General features: G+C 37.3%; 1 protein-coding gene across 1 annotated transcript; it reads left to right on the plus strand.

Moving 5' to 3' along the window:
- Positions 1 to 19: 19 nt before the first annotated feature.
- On the plus strand, positions 20 to 14,865 carry serpini1 (serpin peptidase inhibitor, clade I (neuroserpin), member 1). Its single transcript, XM_066709390.1, has 9 exons — positions 20 to 128; positions 9,087 to 9,356; positions 9,718 to 9,948; positions 10,413 to 10,607; positions 12,130 to 12,334; positions 12,659 to 12,756; positions 13,264 to 13,350; positions 13,642 to 13,731; positions 14,154 to 14,865. The coding sequence occupies exons 2-9, from the start codon at positions 9,107 to 9,109 to the stop codon at positions 14,228 to 14,230; spliced, it is 1,233 nt and encodes a 410-aa protein (XP_066565487.1). The 5' UTR covers positions 20 to 128; positions 9,087 to 9,106; the 3' UTR covers positions 14,231 to 14,865.
- The last annotated feature ends 3,153 nt before the right edge of the window (positions 14,866 to 18,018 follow it).

The raw sequence follows: 18,018 nt of genomic DNA on the forward strand, positions 1-18,018 counted from the left end.
GCAAAGAGGCAGGCGGGGCAGCTGTGGAAATATTTAGCTCTATGTTGAAGCAGCCGCGGCGTCGTAAGGAATAGGCAGCACCCAGAGGCGGAGAGCTAGCTTAGCATCTTTAGCAGAAATAGCACTTGGTAAGAAGGGGATTTAAATACCTTAAAATAACAGCTCGTATATTAATTTTTCTTGAACAGATGTGCCACATTGTCGTGATTCATTTCCATTCAGCCGCGGTCAGTGTTGCGCGTTGCTTCTCTGTTCTTTTTTATTTGTATGATGACGATGATGATGATGATGATTATTAGCATTATGATATTGTAGCTATTTCACCAGCCTTGTAGATGCTTGAGACGCATTTTCAGTTACTGCGAGACTGACTGCGACTAGCAAAGTCATGCTCTTTGTTCTCATTGCCTTTCTGGAAAAGTTCATGCAAACAACACTAATCAAATACTAGATCAGTTGTCGCACCTCTTTGTGTTTCAGATGAGTGAAAGAAGATGAAGTTACACGTGTAAATGATTTGTAAGGGGGGTGGGAAATATAAATGACATAGTGGTGTCAGTGACAGTAGTAGGGGCACATCTGTATTACAGTTTGAGAATGATGTCTTTAAATACGCGTGTTTTTTTTTTTTGTTTGTTTTTTGCCAGCTTGCGATCTGCTGCTGAATTATATAAAGTTGAAGTTCTAGGTATCAGATCTTCCAGATTAAAGAGAATAAACCTGCTTGGCCGTGCGGGAAAGCCATGGACCGCAAACCTGAAATCATGACAGAAAAGCGCAGAATGTGTTCAGGGGGGCATGAAGCGCCTAGGCATTAAATACGTACAGTGTGTTAACGGTACAGAGGGGTGGGGGGTAAATCACAAGTGCTTGACATGCAGGTGAATACAATACAGGGGGGGGTTTCCGACAGGGTGGCTTAATTTACACAATGTTATAATGGGAACGATACGTGAATTAGTATTCATTGTGTATGATGGTCCAATTTGTTGAAGTGTAATATTGTGTACTGCATGTGTGCTATTGAGGTCTGATTGCTTTTGTTGTTTTCCACGTTGCCTTAACAAAGCACATCAAGTCAGCAATCATTAGCACCCTTCTTTCCAATGAGGGTACATGGCTGTCACATTCTTTACAGTATTTCTGGCTGGGAACACTTTCAGACTAGAGCTGGAGGAAACATAATGGCACGCAATACATTACTGGATGATGTAGAGATTGGTCTTAAATGTTTTAGGAGAGGTGTCATGTTGTAAGTTACAATGGTGCAGTTCACAGCAAGAAAAAAAGTGCCATTTGCATTTTTCTCCCACAATATGTTCGTTTGCATTATTGGTGTAAAGAGCTCAGCCTTCACAAGCACATGGAAACCCAGGCATGGCTGTCTTCTAGTTGTGAGCATGAAAATGTTATGAAATGTTTCAATTAGAGGACCATCCCTATGTTCTCCCGTGGAGATGACATCTAGATGGAAGAACTTAGTAGTTTTACTTGATTGATTGATTATGGTTAGATATTCTCAGTAGTAATTGGTAAAAATAGGAACATATTTTTTTTATTATAATTTTTTTGGTATTGTGGTTGTAAAAATATAGTATTTGTAGTTGTTTATATATATATATATATATATATATATATATATATATATATATATATATATATATATATGATATGATATTTGTGCTTTGACTGAAATCCACTATATGTCTTTAGTACGTTTTAGAGTCGTAACGTCTCCTATTCAACTCAATTAATCTAAATAGCAGCAGATCCAATTACTGTTTAAATCTCTGAAGCACAACCCTCATTGGTGTCTCAGAGAGTTATTCAGGCACATACTGAGGAGACATGTATGCGCTGCTAAAGAGGAGGGTTTCTATAACCCTGCCACATTAAACATTGTTATACTGATCTAAAGGCTTAAGCTCCCACTAACCATTATGAAGTTCACTCCATATAGCTTTTATTTATATTTCCATTCGAGTTGAGTAAACTTGAGTGGAACCAAAAAAGGAAAAAATCAAGTTCATTAAAATGTACATAGGAACAAGTGCCAAGAAGCAGGGCATAATGCCTCCTTGCTTTACTTGAAGAAAAGCTGAACTTAATCTCCTAGACGAACACTTACTATAGGTCGCTGTGAACAAAATAAAATGGACCATTTATCCACCGAAACAGAGGCAGTGTATGTATTTCAATTACATTTATAGAACTACACCTCCAGCAGAAGTTGATCAAAAATGGCTTTGGCTATATTATTCTGTTTGACAGTGGGGAAGGGATTGAAAGATTTATTCATCTTGTGCCTCAAGTGAAAGACTTAGACTGCAATGAGATGCAACTCAAATGCAGTTTTATGTGGCACCTTTTATCTGCAGTAATTTGAAGTATGTTTTCAGAGAAATTGGCCATCTGTGATTTTAGGTGTTGTTTTTTCAATTAAAACCATTGCACCTTCTTATTCAAGATATAATTAGCCAACATTTTGAGTGAAACTAGATTTTATACACAAAGCTTGGAATAATAAATTAGACTAATGCATAAATAATAACCTAGGTCTATATTTTAGGGCGTAATCATTCTAAATAGTATACAGAATGTCCCCTCTTAATAAGGTTAATATCTGTGGATAGAAATTCCTTACATTTTGACAATTTATGCATCATAATATTTTCTCCAACACCATATATGCTCATTCTGTTATACTTTATTCTGCAAAAGGCAGGTTTGGTCAGAGGATATTTTTATAGGGTTGATGTTACAGTTAAAAAGAGCATTCATATAATGTAATCATTTTAGATGCAGATCTCATTCTAATAGTATTACAAAGCTAGACGACCATTTGGCTCAATAATCGAAGGGGACACTGTTGTTTCTGCAATAATATGTTTGCTGCATTATGAATGTAAGCTAGTCACCTGTCACCTTAAAGAGACAGAATCCATAAAGGGACTCAGTGCAGCTCATCCATTGCATATCTGAAATTCTGTTGTTTCTAAAGCCCTTTACTAATCCAGGTAATGAATGATAAATACATAAATATATATATAATAAAGTCGTACTGCCCTCTGTTGCAGAAACATTGGTTAAATCAATTGATTTGATCTGACTTCTCTCTTTCCTTACAAGTGTCAATAACATCCACATGAATGTACGGTCATGAAGGGCAAGGCAAAATTACCATTCATGGGCATGAACAATAAGGCAGTTCTCGCAGGTTAAGATTATTTTACCTACATTTTTACATTGTTATTAATATTATGGTTGGTGTTCTGGAAAAATATGCTTCGTTGCTATATGAAATGCTTCTATACAGCTCTGTTCATTGAAGCAAAGTTTTTATTGTATGAGGATCCAAACGTAATCGACATTCAGATGTGTCCCATACAACATTGTTTCCTGTCCCATAGGACACTTTAGCAGTCTTGTCTGTTTTAAAAACTGCTTTATTAGTTATGTGGACTGTTGTAATATTTATTCTACAGTGTGAATATTTCAGTTGTAAAAGTTAGGCCTATAGCCATAGTCTGCGGTTCACAAACTTGGCAGCAGTGATGGAAAAAAGTGGCATCTCTTAACCCATACAAGATTACCCTCTTTTTCATTTTACATGACAAGAATATCAGTTGACCTTTAGCAAGTCTGAGAATGGGTAATAGATTGGTGATGGACGCCAGCAACAATGCAAACATGAGGGCTTTTTGAACTTTTAAAATTTCGACAGATATTGCAGCAAAGACCTTGGGCAGCATAACGATTGCCATTGGTGGTTATTTAGGGCTCTGGTAATGGAAGACACAGCATTTTATTTCGGCTTCTGTATCCCCTTTTTTGTGGATAGCTGACAAATGGGGCACACAGACAGAGAAAGAAAGGCTTTCTAATATTAGATCAAAGATCAAACTACTAGTTTATTTGCAAATTAAACTTCGGAAAAACAGCCCTCACTACTTCAGCTTGAGTTCTTACTTAACTTGTCATTGTGATTGTCTGTGATGAATCTGTGCAAAGCATACAGAGTTGCACATATGTTTCAGAAGATGTAAATCATACTGACAAGTTTTCCAAGGTGCCTATTTCCATAAACAAATCTGCAGAGCTGGTTACTATTGATTGCTGCTCAATTAAGTTTGATCCCCAAGGGACGTGTCGTATATCCATTACTGAATCATGGTTATTATGATTTATGAGCCTGAACGGATGTGTAGTCAAGATTAAACCTTTTTTGTTTTTCGTTTTAATTAGGAACTCTGAAGGAAGAAAAAAAGGTTGTTTCTTGTTTCAGGGTACAGCTGATTGTTATTCCACTGGTTTCTGCAGTGAATTAATAAACACCCCAGCCCACTGTTGTTTTTTTGTTTAGTTTTTTGGTTGGGAGGGGGCTGTTACCGTTCCTGATTGTCATAATCCATGAATAAAGAATCTTCTGGCCTGTTTTGCAGTCTGCTTTTTTAGAAGTCTCAGGTACTGTTCTAGGAATGAGTCCAGTGTGATTATTCACAACAATGAAGTGGGAAATCAACAGTATGTGGGAGGATTTGTACATGACAAGCATTCATTACCTGTGGAACTGCAATGCATGGTAAGGGTGAATTAGGATAAAGTTTAGTTGGAAGCAGTACTTGCAAGAAAAAAAACTGTTAACCCTTGGCACAGTCAGGCTCAAAATATGGCTGTAAGGCATTGTGTCTTGTATAAAATACTCTTTCACAAATGACCTCCGACATGCTTCTATATAACAATATAATGCAATGTGTTTTTGCTCTGCAGAGTGATGTTCATACCAAGGATTGCTGGGGTTCTTTGGAATAAAATGTGGCCTGGCCAAAAAAACGAGTTTTCATTTTAGATTATGGTGAAATTAACTCTCAGATAACTGTTTTTACTTTTAAAAATAAAAATAAGTCTGTTCTTCTTTACTCTTCACTGAAGTGCTCATCTAAGAAACATTTATTTTCACATAAAGTTGTCTTCAACGGCTGTCACAGCATGACAACAGCCTATGCAGTTCAACACATGCATAACTTGATTGGCAAAGGATTGTGGTTCCATGCAAAATCTGTTCGCTGTAGGTCTAACAGTGAATGTTGATCAAGAAAATGCTCAATTCCAAATCTGACAAATTCTTCTCGGAAGGAGTTCTGCACAGTTCCTCAGGGATTGTTGCGGGCTGCTTTCCCAGAAACCGTATTCTACACATGGAAGCCTTCGCTGAATTTAAAGGGGACGGCTCTGCTTGCTGCGGAAATGCTGTCCTCACACCTGTTCTGTGCTAATCGACTGATCCTTGTGGTATAACATGTATTATGGGCTTCAGTATATCGTCTGACTGTGTGTGGTTTTGAAGGGAATGAAAGTTAGATTTGAAAGAAAGGGTAACATGAAACCAAAAATTGTTAATTCCTTTTCAGTCATCGAACCACTCTATTTAATTACACATTGTTCTGTGCTTTTATAGAAAACGTATCCCTGTTTTAACATTTGCAACACTCCTGATGGAAAAAGGGGCATATAAAGTGATTTTATCTGGCTGTTCTTCGCTTTCAATGCTGTGTTTAATCATAAAGAAAGGAAACAAAATCGTAATTGTTTCCCCTCCATTTCAATTGACGAAGCGAAGATGGGGAAAATGTATCCTGGTTGCTTTCACAAGCAAGCCAGACTGCAATTATATTGTTGATATCATGGAGATAAATATTGAGGAGATCTACATTTGCATAGATGTTGAACACAAGGCGGTTGTGTATTTATAGAATAAGGCAGTTGGCACATTTGGTTCTGCAACAGTGTAAAATTACATTTTAACACCATTATCTAAAGAAAATGGTAATACGGGCATGAAGTTAAAAATAGCATTAAATATTCATGCATTACAAATATAATAATTTTCTATATTAATGTAACTGTCCTTTCACCTTTTTTTTATACCACTGCACCAACCCAGTTCATTCCCCGGCTTAGTGTTTGTGATAGATAGGTCATTCGTTGTCAGAGCAGTAAAGCCATGTATTTGGCATAATTCCTGCAACAAACTTCATGCTTTTTAATCCTGCTCTCCTATATCCCTCTGTGTGCCCTTGTAGCCAAGATTACACTGATTGCAGCTGACAGCTCTATATGGCAGTACTCAGCTGTTGTTGTTGTCAGTTGAGCATGAAATAGACCACAATAAAAACTGGCCTATAGGCAGGTTTTTTCTCTCCCACACCCCCCTCTTGCGTTCCAAGAGATTAAGAGAAAAAACTAAAAGATCCCAAAGACATATAAGACAGAATCTTGTAATATATGCTGCATTGGATCTCTCCGAATTACAAAGGCAGTTTCGTCTTAGAGAAACTGACCAGAAGGATATGTTTCGATTTAAGGACTTTGGAAGTACTCTGTTTATCTGGTTGAAAAACAAAGCACTTTAGTTTCTGTTTTCTTAACTATTTAAACTATGATGAAACACATTCAGAGCCTCAGTCCGGAGACTTTCGAGAAGGTGATCCACTCTAGAATATTTGTTACACAACCGGTGCATTCCTCCCTTTGAAACACTAGAAGTGTTGTGTTCGTCTGTGACATAATTGGAGCAAGAGCTTTTACATGAAGTGAGTCTAAAAAAAGATCATGGTGTAGAAAAGAAAAAGAAAATAATAAGTTTTAAAGCCTCTTCATGCTGGCAACATGACAAGAACTGTGAAAGTGTTCCCATTTTGCTCTGGGAAGTATTGATCATGCACCTCTGCAGAAATTAGAGGTACTGGGAAAATCAATAGGAGAACCAGTGAGGAGGCATCAGGAGATGTGGTTCTGGCAGGAGGGATTACGAGTCTGGAGCATTTTGGATTTCACTAATACCTTAATCTCTTTCATGTTCCCAGGAAGCTGTCTTATCTCACTGATGAATTAATAAACATTTGTTGTGACTTCAGAATCAGAGAACTGGAAATATTAAACTATACAGAGTGTCTTTAATCTTGAAAACAAGACACTCCCACAATGCATTCAGGTCCTGATGATCTCTAAAACAGAAAACTGTAGTTTAAAACTGTACAGGGCTTTCACTGTGGTATAGACAGTCACCTTTTGGGGTGCAGATTCAGATCTCTTTATATTTTCCTTCTTGGAGAAAAGGTGAGGAGATTATTCAGACATTTTTCTTACATAAGTGCCGGTTTCGTTTGTTTGTATGTCTGACCTTTTTTATTATTATTTTATCTGCATCTGTTCAGCTTGAGAGGAAGGTTTTTGTCCTGCTCTGAGATGGATGGGAGATTAATATTTTATCAGTCCAGGGGATCTCATGCTTGGGTTTTACTGACGAATGCTAGAATGAAAAAGGAAAGTTGCTGGTTTTGTGAAAGATCAGAAGTGGACAGGTTTAAGTACATTATTGTGGGTTTTCTTGGCTGGTTTGTTCCAACCATCAACTGGGTGATTCTCCTCTTCTGGTGGGTTACTTTGACTCACATGGATAAATTGGGGGCTTCACATCTCTTTAGGTAAATTAATCTAACAAGCAAGGAATATTGGCATACTAAATCTACAGTGAAGTAGTGTATTGCTGTTTTATTTTTAACTTGGTTATAAAAACATTTGTCACCCTGGACTGTTTTTATAAATCCAAATGGACAAGACATCGAGGAGGAAAGACACAAAATGTTACCCACCCAAAGAATACCACTATCAATACTCCATCACCTATCATAAATACCACATAACAAGTTCCTTCTCCCTGCGTCAGTGGTTCGCTTCCAGAGCATTATAACCATGTTTCCCATTTGCTCAAACTCAAGAACAACATCCTTCCGCCTCGCTAGTCTCCGCCTTTGCAGCAGCTCCTTACCTCCATTTGCCATATTGTGGGGTTCCCCATTTCAGTTTCAGTTTAATGCCAAAATAAACTTTTACTTCAATCACTAGCCTTTTCCACCTACTTCCATAGGGGGTTTTCACAACTACTGAGATGTTATGTTATGAAAGAAAATAAATAGGCTCGGGAGCATTCGACACTTCCTGTATTCATCTTATCTTACATTCAAGTATGTGCCATTTTACCAGTGCCTTGTTTAAACCACATCATAATGCAAATGATTACATGACATCTTTTAGGAGGTACTTCCAATGTGTATTCTGTTTAAGGAAAAAAAAGCTACGGGGAAAAATAAATAAATTGCAATCACTGGCCAATTGCTTTTGATTACCAGGAATGTTAGCTGTTATGTTTCTACTGCAGTAGAACAGGAAAACTGTCAAGGAATAGGGAATCAATTTCACGGAGGTAGAAAAGCTATGCACTGCTTTTTTTTTTCGTCCAAAACTCACAAAGGCTTGTGTACTGGTGTGTTCAGGTGGTGTATCTAGGTCATGTGATTCATGGATATGGCACACTGGAATGCATGAGGTCACTGTTCCAGTTCAAAACAAAACAGCAATGTTGTTTTGCTTGTGTAGCAATATGCAGAGCACAGAGGAAACCTGCAAATAAGCAGCTGCAAAACCTGACATATATTTAATGAATTTGAGGCTTCTATTGAACAGGTCTGTTGTGTTGAATGCCATCCCATTGGATTTATAGAGGAAATTTGAAACTGTTGTTCAGACCTTTTATTCTGTGTGTTTTGTCCTAGGTGTCTTTCGATTAATTTAAACACAGGCATGTCTCTTATTTGTCTAATAGTAAGGCTCAGCAACTGCAGATGCATTACAGTGTGCTGAAAAGTGCAACAGCATGATAACAAGAGGCATTGAAATATGCCATCTTAAATGTGTAAAAACCACAAGAGGTAAAACGTTTCTATTCAATAATTTATGACAGTGTTGGTGTGAGATTGAATAAATGGTTACTGTAGCAGCAGAGTTTGCTCAGAGAAAAGACGTTTCAAAATTCTCTGTTCTACCAAGATCGCATAAAGCCACATTCAAACTGAGAACAGGGATTTAATGGTTTTTGTAACAGCTCTTTAAATGCATATGATGCAAAGATGTTCTATAAACTAAACAGTATGACATTTATGGAGGTCTGTTGTTTGAAACACATTAGAAGTTAATGAGGCATTATTTAAAGATTATTTTTTATCTTTTCTATTCTTATATTACAGCTTCTGAAATCTCTAGAGCCATGATTTTCCTTGGAATATTGCCTCTGCTTTTGTTGCACATCCTGTGTGGACAAGCAGATCTCCAAGATGAAATAATTGCAGACTTCTCTGTGAAGCTCTATCACCAGCTAAAGGCAGTGGGAAATGAAGAAAACATCATCTATTCCCCACTAAGCATTGCAGTTGCTTTAGGAATGGTGGAGCTAGGGGCCCGTGGTTCAACTTTGAAAGAAATAAGACAAGTAATGGGATATGGCAACTTGAAAGTGGGTGAGTATAGAAAAGAGCAGCCTGATGGCTTGTAAAACTCCACCTCAGCAAAGCTGTGAAGTTAAAACAAATACAGAGCCCTGCCACATTTAACCAATACACAAGATATAATACAAGCTTGACAAATCCTGGGCACATAACAGAGATATCCTGAACATATCCACATTTGGACAATTGGTCCAGCAGGCTGAAATGTACTTTTGCAAATTTCAATGCAGTAGGGTTTTGAAATCACATCTTGATTAAAAAATAAAATCGATAAAAAAATTAAAAAAAATGAATATTGATGTAAATCTCTAAACCGTTTACCGTTTTTCTCATTAATAACCTAAACTGTCATTCCTTTTTAATTGCAATGCAGGAGAGGAGTTCACAATGCTAAAGAACCTCACACAGGCCCTGGCCGAAGAAGATAATCAGTACGTAGTTAAACTGGCTAATGCCCTTTTCCTACAAACTGGGATCCACTTTAACGAAGACTTTCTGCAGATGATGAAAAAGTATTTTCACGCAGAACTGGAAACGGTGGACTTCAGTCAGTCGGCCGCTATTGCCGATCATATTAACAAGTGGGTGGAAAATCACACGGAGAGTAAGTGCAGATTTTTGTTGTAGTTCTGTCTTGACTATGCAGTGTACAGACAAAAGCTTTATTTCCTCACAAAAGCTCAAAGTGGTAGCTTGCAGCGCACTAAAGAGCAGTTTAAAAATAGAATAATTGAAACTCTTATTTTCTAAAAACTATACCATAGGTGGCTGTAACTGACAAAACATTTATTTAGGGGTGTGCCATGTATTAATTATTTTTCCTCAAGATTCCCTTTCACTTTTTTCAGGGAAAGTGGTAACCAAAGTAAAAAGAATGAAGTAGGCCTAATGCATGCATGTGTCTACAGCTATGCAACAATATATATAAATTTACTATACTAAGGATGTGTGAATTACTGTCCTCTGTAGAAAGAGTTCACATTACCTCTTCGAACAGATTACTGCAGTGCTAAACTCCATAAAAAAAAAAGTTGGTGAAAGAAAGAATCTGATATAATTTCTTTGCAGTGAAAATTCATGACCTACTCTCGGCGGATGATTTCAGCAGTGCTACTCGGCTGACCCTTATTAACGCCATCTATTTCCGAGGAAACTGGAAAAACCAGTTTCGGCCCGAGCACACTCGCACTTTCTCTTTCACGAAAGACGACGGCAATGAGGTGCAGACTCTAATGATGTACCAGCAGGGGGATTTCTACTACGGTAAGTAAATCTTTGTAGACCACTTTCACTTGCTTTACAGGTTGTAATAGTTCTGTGTTCATATAGTATCCCCTTAAATATATGGATATCTACCTACCACAGGGGTGTGCTGCTGGTACTTACCTAAAAGTAAAATACTCTACTAAACATATCTGTGCCTGGGAAAGCCAGTCCTTCTCAGAACTATTCTATATGAAAAAACTTAACCTAGATGTCTTTCAAGTGGTTCAGACTCATTACTGTGCAACTTATAGTATGCATACATACATACATACATACATATATATATATATATATATATATATATATATATGCAGTTTTAGTATAAATAATGTATATGATCTTATGATATTATTGGATTAATTATTTCTGATATTCCGTGTAACTCCTGCATAAAAAGTCAAGAACATTTAATCACTCGTGGAAATCTGCTCAAACCTGCATTAACTGTTAACCCGTATAGTGTTTCCCCCAAGTCTTAAAGTCTCCCTGTGCTCTCCATCAGAGCCTCACATTGTTAAGAAATGCTGCAATGCAGTGCAGTCTTGCAGAACAGCTAGACGTAGGTTTGCTTTCCTAACATGCGGTATGAAATACTCTGCGGAGGACATACCACTTCAAAGAATTAAAGTTTAAGATGTTTGTGTTTGGTGCATGATCCATAAATCCAATGTATATATTCGAATGGCTAATGCTGTGTTTTTAACTCATCAATAAGAAAATCATTGTAAAAGACATAAGGAAGAAAACAAAAAAGCATTTTAGTACTAAGTACAGTAGCGTGGGATTTTACAACAGTGTGTTGTAATCAACTGCCCCATGTCTCCCAGAAGACTGCTTTTTCTCAGTGCAGTGTCCTTTACCGATTGACAGACATGAAGCTTGATAAGTACTGCCGATATGGATCAGTTCCCTCCACATACTGTATACTCTATATATGTATAGCATAGTTTGTCTCCTTAGGAAGGGAGTATAAGGTTGAATACACATGTAGTAATGTAGAAGTCATCAGCTGCATTGTTCCCCATCCTTGTTTTAAAAGTATTTAAAGAAAACGTACTTCATGTTACTGACTAACAATCTGCCTTTTAATTAAGTTTTTGTTTGGAAATCAAATAACATCATGCCTGACCCACTAATGGAAAGAACAATAATAGGATTAATAATTACATTCATACACTTCACTGGAGAACGCAATCAGATTCTGGGGCCTGTGTCATCAGGCTTCAGCAGATACTACTACTAATAGACAAATATGGATTATTAATAATGCCATTTGATTTATACATTTTAAATGCAGTGAGTAAATGATGTTCATTATCTGGGTTTTATTTTCTGCCTCTTCTCCCCCAGCATGAACAGGTTTATCGTTTCTTGCGTCCTAAAGATTTGATGTGTTCGGTGTGAAACGATGTCAAAAAACATCTTGACGCCGATGTTTTCATGAAACACACCCAGTGTGTGAGGGCTTAGACACTACAGGGTTCTGATTGGTCCGTGTGCCGCGTCTCTTCCTGTACAGGTGAATTCAGTGATGGCACTACAGAGGCGGGCGGGGTGTACCAGGTGTTGGAAATGCCATATGAAGGAGAGGAGATGAGCATGATGCTAGTTCTGCCTCGTCAAGAAGTGCCTTTGGCTGCACTGGAGCCAATTATTAAAGCTCAGCTGATAGAGGAATGGGCCAGCAGTGTTAAGAAGCAAAAGGTAGAAGTCTACTTGCCAAGGTGAGATATTATATTACTGTACTAGAATAAAAGCTTTCCTTTTTTTTTGCTTTGCCCCATTACTTAATTCACATATAGTAGAAGTTCAGTATAATGATAACTTTGGGTAACGCTTTATATCAATTCAACTGGATTCTTTCTGCACTAACAGATTGCACAGCTGTCACCTCTGTTTGCCTGAAGGTTAAAGGAAACACTTTTGCAGGATAATACAATCAATTTGAGCAAATCAAGTAAAGACATTTTCATACAATCTGTGGGGTGCTGGATAAAAACATAATTTATCCCATCATTGTGATTCATATTGGTTAATTATGTTGGCAGATTTAAAGTAGAACAGAAGATTGACTTAAAGGAAACCTTGGAAGGTCTGGGCATTAAGAATATTTTTACTAAAGATGCTGATCTTTCAGCTATGACTGGTAAGATTTTCTTCTTCCTAATGTACATTCGCATGTGGTCTAATCACTTCTTGGACACAGTTTGCAAGATAGTGCAGTCTGAGGCAGTTTGCTGTGTTTTCTAATTATTATTAACAACATTGGATTCCAGTGAATTGATTTTTTTGTTTAGTTTTTATCAAACATTGTTTGCTGTTCTGACTCTGACTCTAACCACTTTTCTGAATTACAAATTGGATTGTTTTAGGTAATTTTCATGATGATGTACATTATTTTGACCCTATGTTTCAACTAAAAGGTAACTAACTAGTTTCTAAATCATTTCTAGACCGGAAACAATATACTTGTGTAAGTGAAAAACATTTATAGCTTGAATAGGTTATTTTTCACTTGTGCCGATCAATAGCTGTGTAGTAAAGCATTTACACTTTGCTCCAAAACTAAACAGATTAAACTCTTTGAGAATATATTGCCGCAGCTCAGCAGACTACCTGTAGACTTTAATATGAGTCTGTCCTTGTGTCATAGATGGGAAAGGTCTATTCATTAGGAAAGCCGTTCAGAAGGCATTCCTGGAGGTCACAGAGGAGGGAGCCGAAGGTGCCGCAGCTTCAGGCGAGTTCCCCTCTTTTATCGTCTCCCTGCTACGAATCTGTAATTCAGTCCTGATCCTGCTGTACTCCAAACTCAGAGCGGTGAATTCCCTATCACAAATGCTAACAATGCCCCCTCCTGGTCACAATGGACTCCATTTATTTAAGATCACTCATCTTCTCTACCGTGCTTCTACTCTGCCACATGCACCAGTGCAAATACAACTTTCATTGCTTTTTACTACAGAAAAACTACACAGGCATGTGAACACAGGCATCCTTGTACTTAAAATACTTATTTCCTATACTGTAGGGATGATTGCTCTCACAAGGACATTAGTGTTGTATCCACAAGTGATGGCAGATCACCCGTTTTTCTTCATTATCAGAGCCAGAAAGACAGGTGAGAGCATCATAATGCTGTTTACAGACTACAGTACTGCGTCTTCTAGAGTTATTACTCTCACTTTGGAAACTGAGTTTTCTGTGCTAACAGGATTAATGACTCAAACGATCTAATAATATTAGAAAATATAATGTGTCAGAATTTAATGACTTACTTTTAATGACTTAGCTGCCTTTTCATTGTTTTTCTATATCCTGCTAAGTAGAAAAATCTATTTAAAATGGAATCACTTGAATGCTTTGTTCAATTAATATTATTAATCTAAGGAAGTCAAGTATAAAGTAAAGTATAAAGCTGAACACTAAGAGTGAAAGAGTAAAAAAGGGAATCTGGGGGTTTCTTTTTACATAGGTAAAGACGGTTGTGATCTTTTATGAATGTCTTTCCTGACATTGATGTATTCATTTTTTTTTTTTCAGGAACAATCCTTTTCATGGGGAGAGTGATGAACCCAGAGGTTATTGATACCAATGACCGTGACTTTGATGCACTGTAATTCTATTTATTCTGTCAAAAAATGGGCACTTCATCAATGAATCACTGTACCATTGTCGCTGTGTTTTTATAACGCTATAAAAATAGGTTCAGTATTTTGATAATTTAAGTTTTACCCGTGGAGATGAAGAAGGTGGTATAAAACTGAATTATTATTGCTGCCAAGTTTAAATTAAAGATGTGTTCCACTGCATTTTCATTCCAGGAAAATATTCAGTATACCCTAAGGCTTTTTCACTGTTACTTTCCAGTGGCCTTAATATACAGTACATTGGCATAACAGAGTGGATTTTATTGAAATTATTACAATATGTTTACATTTGCTATTGTGTTCCATTTGAGAATAGATATTTATTGCATCACATATGCAGTTCTGTATTTAAATTGCTGAATAACTGAATTAATTTTGTTATTTCGTCACCTAAAATCCGCTTATACACTAATATGCCTTATTATATGTGATTTCCTTACCATGTGCATGAGTACATATATGTAACAGCAGAAGCGGAAGGCGTGAATCAAGCAGTGTGCGAACGAATTGGCAAATTCAAAAATGCAAATCTGACTGTGGTGTACAGAGAAGGATGCAAGGTGGCGCAGCTCTTTTCAGAAATAAAATGAATGTGTTACAATTGACGGATCGCTTCTCTTCATTTCTTCCACATCCAACCCGGAACCTACCAAGTTATCTGGTTATCCCATTTCCCCTCTCATCGATCCTGTTAAGCTATACTGGCATCCATCCTTATTCTCTGTCTCACTGCAATGAATTCATGGTTTCTGTGTCGACCTGAAGACCTGTATAAGAACGTAAATATACCTTATCGATGGCGAGAGAGTGCCAGACATACTAATAATGTATGTGCTTAACTTCACAATGTCCACTCACCACACCAGACTGCACTGTTCTGCTACTCTATGGAAACTTCCACTGTGTATTGCCAGTGATTTTTGGTTTCACTGCTCTGTCTCACAGTAAACAACAGCGATGGCAGCAACCCTCGATAGCAGTCAATTATTAAAACAACAAGAATAAATAATATACTGCATGATGCAGATTTATTAAATGATTGTTACTGTACGCAAAGTCTTCCTAATTATGTTGACTTTTTTCTATCATCTCTCTCTAAAGAAAATGTTACCCTGCATTGACACATATATTTATTTATTTTTCATATTTTTTCATTTAAATCCTAGCATCAACTGCCACAGTGTTTCTAAGCCTCCTGGTTTTTATTTAATAATTCAATAAACTCCACCTACATCCTGCCCTGTTTCTGGACCATAATTGCCTTCCATTTTGACATCTTCTCTTTCCTTTAATGTTACATTTGTCAGTTTTCCCTTCAGCACTGCATACTCACACCTATAATGTTCAAATGTATATATAGGCAAACATACACACCGCCTTTCTATTGCAATTATTACAAAATTACAACCCCTGTCAGAATAGTGACAGAAAATAAAACACAATTACAAAGGATTAAGCACGATTGCTATCTTTCTGACACATCTTGAAGATTATCTCAGGTCTTCTTTTGTCATTATTACTGTGGAGACCAAAGCTTCAAGACATTATTATACCTAATCTGCCCAATTTCCTAAAAATAAATCCCTTGTTCAAAAAAGCAATAGATACCGTATCTCCATGTCCACACACATTGCCTGCAAGGATAATTGCATAGTGTTTAGTCAATACTGAAGGAGTAGTAGTTTGTTTTCCTTTTTCTACCATTTTTGTTTAAAGAGGGAAACATCTATATAATGGAGGACATCAGGAAACATTCGCTGCCAGGCCTCCTGCAGGCTTCAGCATCACTGGATGTTTACTGTGGATTTATCCCACGTGTTGAACATCTACTGATTCCCCTTACCCTGATCCCACAGGGCCTGCAGTGGCTTTCCCAGAGCAGGGCAATGAGCCAATTCGTCAGCAGAAGGTCCACATCCATAATAGCACAGTCGAAGGCCCAGGAACATTGTCATTCTGTGAACCAGGATGAGGACCAGAATGGGAGAACTCAATAGAGTCATCGACCCTCCCAAAGAACAAGAACACCAGCTGTAACTAATAGCGTACATTTAATTTTGTCCACAAGCTTACCAACACTACATAGACGATATTCTCCAGTTCAGTCATGGCAATGCTGGCTTCAAATGTTCAATCCATGCTTAATATGATAGGAAGCCTTCGATAATGGGTTAAATAATGAAATATTACAGCTCTCCAGAAGGCTAAGGATAAGGAATGCCTTTTAATAACATAAACACATGCACACACACTCACATACAGCCAAAAAATAAATTGGTTGCATTGAGATGCATGATGCGTTTCAGCATAGTGCAAACCTTCTACACATTAAAAGGTATAATCCCTGTTTGATTTGCGTGAGATTGCTTGACTACAGACAGCCTAGCTTTAAATTTGACTCACCTCCGGAGGCATGATGTACATTGAAGCCAAGAGCTTGAAACAACTGTCAATGTCTATCACTCTGCAGAAAGAACCGAAGAAGGCAAGTGTAACTGATAGTGATTTCAGGACACAATATTACATTAATTAATGTATGTATTAATTTGCATTTATGGACAGTACAAGAACAATTTTCTGTCTATAGATTAAATCAAGCCCAGGCTGTCTCAGGAAATGTTCTCAATTCTATCTTTATGTATATGTAGTCTATTTTTAACTTCAATTAGTCCAGTTAAGTAAAGGGATAAAGATGGCATTACTGCAGAAAATATAATTACTGCTGCTCATTAAGGGTAACCTACTTAGAATGTCAATAATAACTTAATTAATATATAAATTCATCCATTCATTCTGCACAATTGAACCCAAAATGTTTGACATGTAATTCAGCCAAATGTGCAAAAGCCCTCAGTAAATTCCCCTGTGAATTGCACTGGTTTCTCTTATCATTTTGCACTTTTGTCACATGGAAAAGTTCAATAGCAGCTTTGTGAATTCAGATCAAGAACACGCAGGCCTTCAGGACATGACTGATCAGGGGGATGTTGACCTGCACATAATTGGAGTCGAGGTTAGGGGCTGCTATCTGGAAAGGTAAGCAGATTCTCCATCACTGCAGAGATCACAATTCATGGAGTACCTGTTACAGTGCAACACTGGCCACAATGATAGCTTCAGGAATTTAAGAAACAAAAAAATATCTAATTTGTGTAACTCATAGACTCCACATAAAATATATGTTTAAAAATCTGCTGGTCTCTTTTTCTTGGTTTCTATTAAAAATTAATAATGAGAGTGTTATCTACAAAAAATGATTCATCACCTAAGGGGACTAAACATTGGATGTTTTAAAGTTTTTCTGACTCGCGGTTGCCAATAATTGTAGTCGCTACTTTATTGCCATTCACACAAAAAAAAAAAAAAAACTTGTCTTTTGACATATAAAATGTTTTCTGTTTTCCTATGACTGCGACAGTTTGTGGATCCCATTTTTTAAGGACTGGAGGAGGTACATCATATGTGCTAATATACCATATGCCACTCTTTGTTCATAATAAACAAATAAAGAAAAAGTATTTGCAAATATTGTGTCAAGCATGTCCTGCCTCTTTCCACAAAAGACTGAACCAAAGGAAACGCCCGCAGTAGGTGGAAGGACACACAAACACACACATACACACCAATACATGTATACAGTATATATCACTCTTCTGCTGTTACCTACTGTGACCTGAAGCTCATCTCTGTAAGTAGAGCGCACCGTCCTTGTCCCCGGCTGCTTGTCTGCCACTCTTCAAGTGTCATAAGTCAAGAGT

Source organism: Amia ocellicauda, chromosome 7, assembly GCF_036373705.1.
Source record: "Amia ocellicauda isolate fAmiCal2 chromosome 7, fAmiCal2.hap1, whole genome shotgun sequence".
Lineage (NCBI taxonomy): Eukaryota > Metazoa > Chordata > Actinopteri > Amiiformes > Amiidae > Amia > Amia ocellicauda.